The sequence below is a fragment of the Emiliania huxleyi genome, assembly GCF_000372725.1.
Source record: "Emiliania huxleyi CCMP1516 unplaced genomic scaffold EMIHUscaffold_8433, whole genome shotgun sequence".
NCBI classification, from domain to species: domain Eukaryota; phylum Haptophyta; order Isochrysidales; family Noelaerhabdaceae; genus Emiliania; species Emiliania huxleyi.
Genome location: NW_005195712.1, coordinates 1 through 1256, shown reverse-complemented (window position 1 = coordinate 1256; position 1256 = coordinate 1). Strand labels below are relative to the sequence as shown.

The 1256-nt window shown below is 83.3% G+C and overlaps 1 protein-coding gene across 1 annotated transcript; it reads right to left on the bottom strand.

Moving 5' to 3' along the window:
- Positions 1–10: 10 nt before the first annotated feature.
- On the bottom strand, positions 11–958 carry EMIHUDRAFT_125188 (hypothetical protein; the record flags this gene model as incomplete). Its single annotated transcript, XM_005758664.1, has 1 exon — positions 11–958. A coding segment is annotated over one exon (948 nt), but the record flags the coding sequence as incomplete, so codon positions are not given.
- Between the last annotated feature and the right edge of the window lie 298 nt (positions 959–1256).

Below are 1256 nucleotides of genomic sequence, written 5' to 3'. Positions count from 1 at the left end.
CCGCCTTCACCGCCGCCGCCCTCGCCGCCGCCGCCGAGCCCGCCGCCTCCCAGCCCGACGCCTCCCTCTCCGCCTCCTCCCTCGCCGCCGCCGCCTTCACCGCCGCCTCCGTCTCCGCCCCCTCCGAGCCCGCCGCCGCCTTCGCCGCCGCCGCCGTCCCCACCGCCGCCCTCGCCGCCTCCTCCCTCGCCGCCGCCGCCCTCGCCGCCGCCGCCCTCGCCGCCGCCGCCGTCTCCGCCCCCTCCGAGCCCGCCTCCGCCCTCGCCGCCTCCGCCCTCGCCGCCTCCGCCCTCGCCGCCTCCGCCCTCGCCGCCTCTGCCCAGCCCGCCGCCACCGTCACCACCGCCGCCGTCTCCGCCGCCTCCCACACCGCCGCCGCCGAGCCCTCCCCCGCCGTCGCCGCCACCCCCCTCGCCGCCTCCGCCCTCGCCGCCCCCACCCGGCCCGCCGCCCCCCTCTCCGCCGCCGCCCTCGCCGCCGCCGCCCAGCCCGTCTCCGCCATCGCCTCCGCCGCCCTCTCCTCCGCCGCCATCGCCGCCTCCGCCCTCGCCGCCCCCGCCCGGCCCGCCGCCGCCCCCCTCGCCGCCGCCTCCGTCGCCCCCCCCGCCCAGCCCGCCGCCGCCCTCGCCTCCGCAACCCTCGCTGCCGCCGCCCTCGCCTCCGGCGCCGTCGCCTCTGCCGCCGTCGCCTCCGCCGTCGTCGCCTCCGCCGCCCTCGCCTCCGCCTCCCTCGCCGCCTCCGCCCTCGCCGCCTCCGCCCAGCCCGCCGCCACCATCACCGCCGCCGCCGTCTCCACCGCCTCCCACACCGCCACCGCCGAGCCCGCCCCCGCCGTCGCCGCCACCCCCTTCGCCACCACCGCCCTCTCCTCCGCCGCCGTCACCGCCTCCCCCGTCACCGCCGCCACCCAGGCCGCCGCCACCATCACCACCGCCGCCGTCTCCACCACCTCCCACATCGCCACCGCCGTCGTCACCGCCTCCGTCGTCGCCGCCGCCATCGTCGCCGCCTCCGTCGTCGCCGACACCGAGGTCGCCACCGCCGACCTCGCCGCCGCCCTCGTCGCCACAGCCAACGAGGCCGCCACCGCCGACGCCGCCGCCGCCGTCGCCGCCGCCGCCGTCGCCGCCGCCTCCGTCGCCACCACCGCCCTCGCCACCGCCGCCATCGTCGCAGCCGCCGTCATAGCCGCCGCCGTCGTCGCCGCAGCCATCACCGCCACCGGCAACTCCGCCACCGCCTACGGCGACGACGTC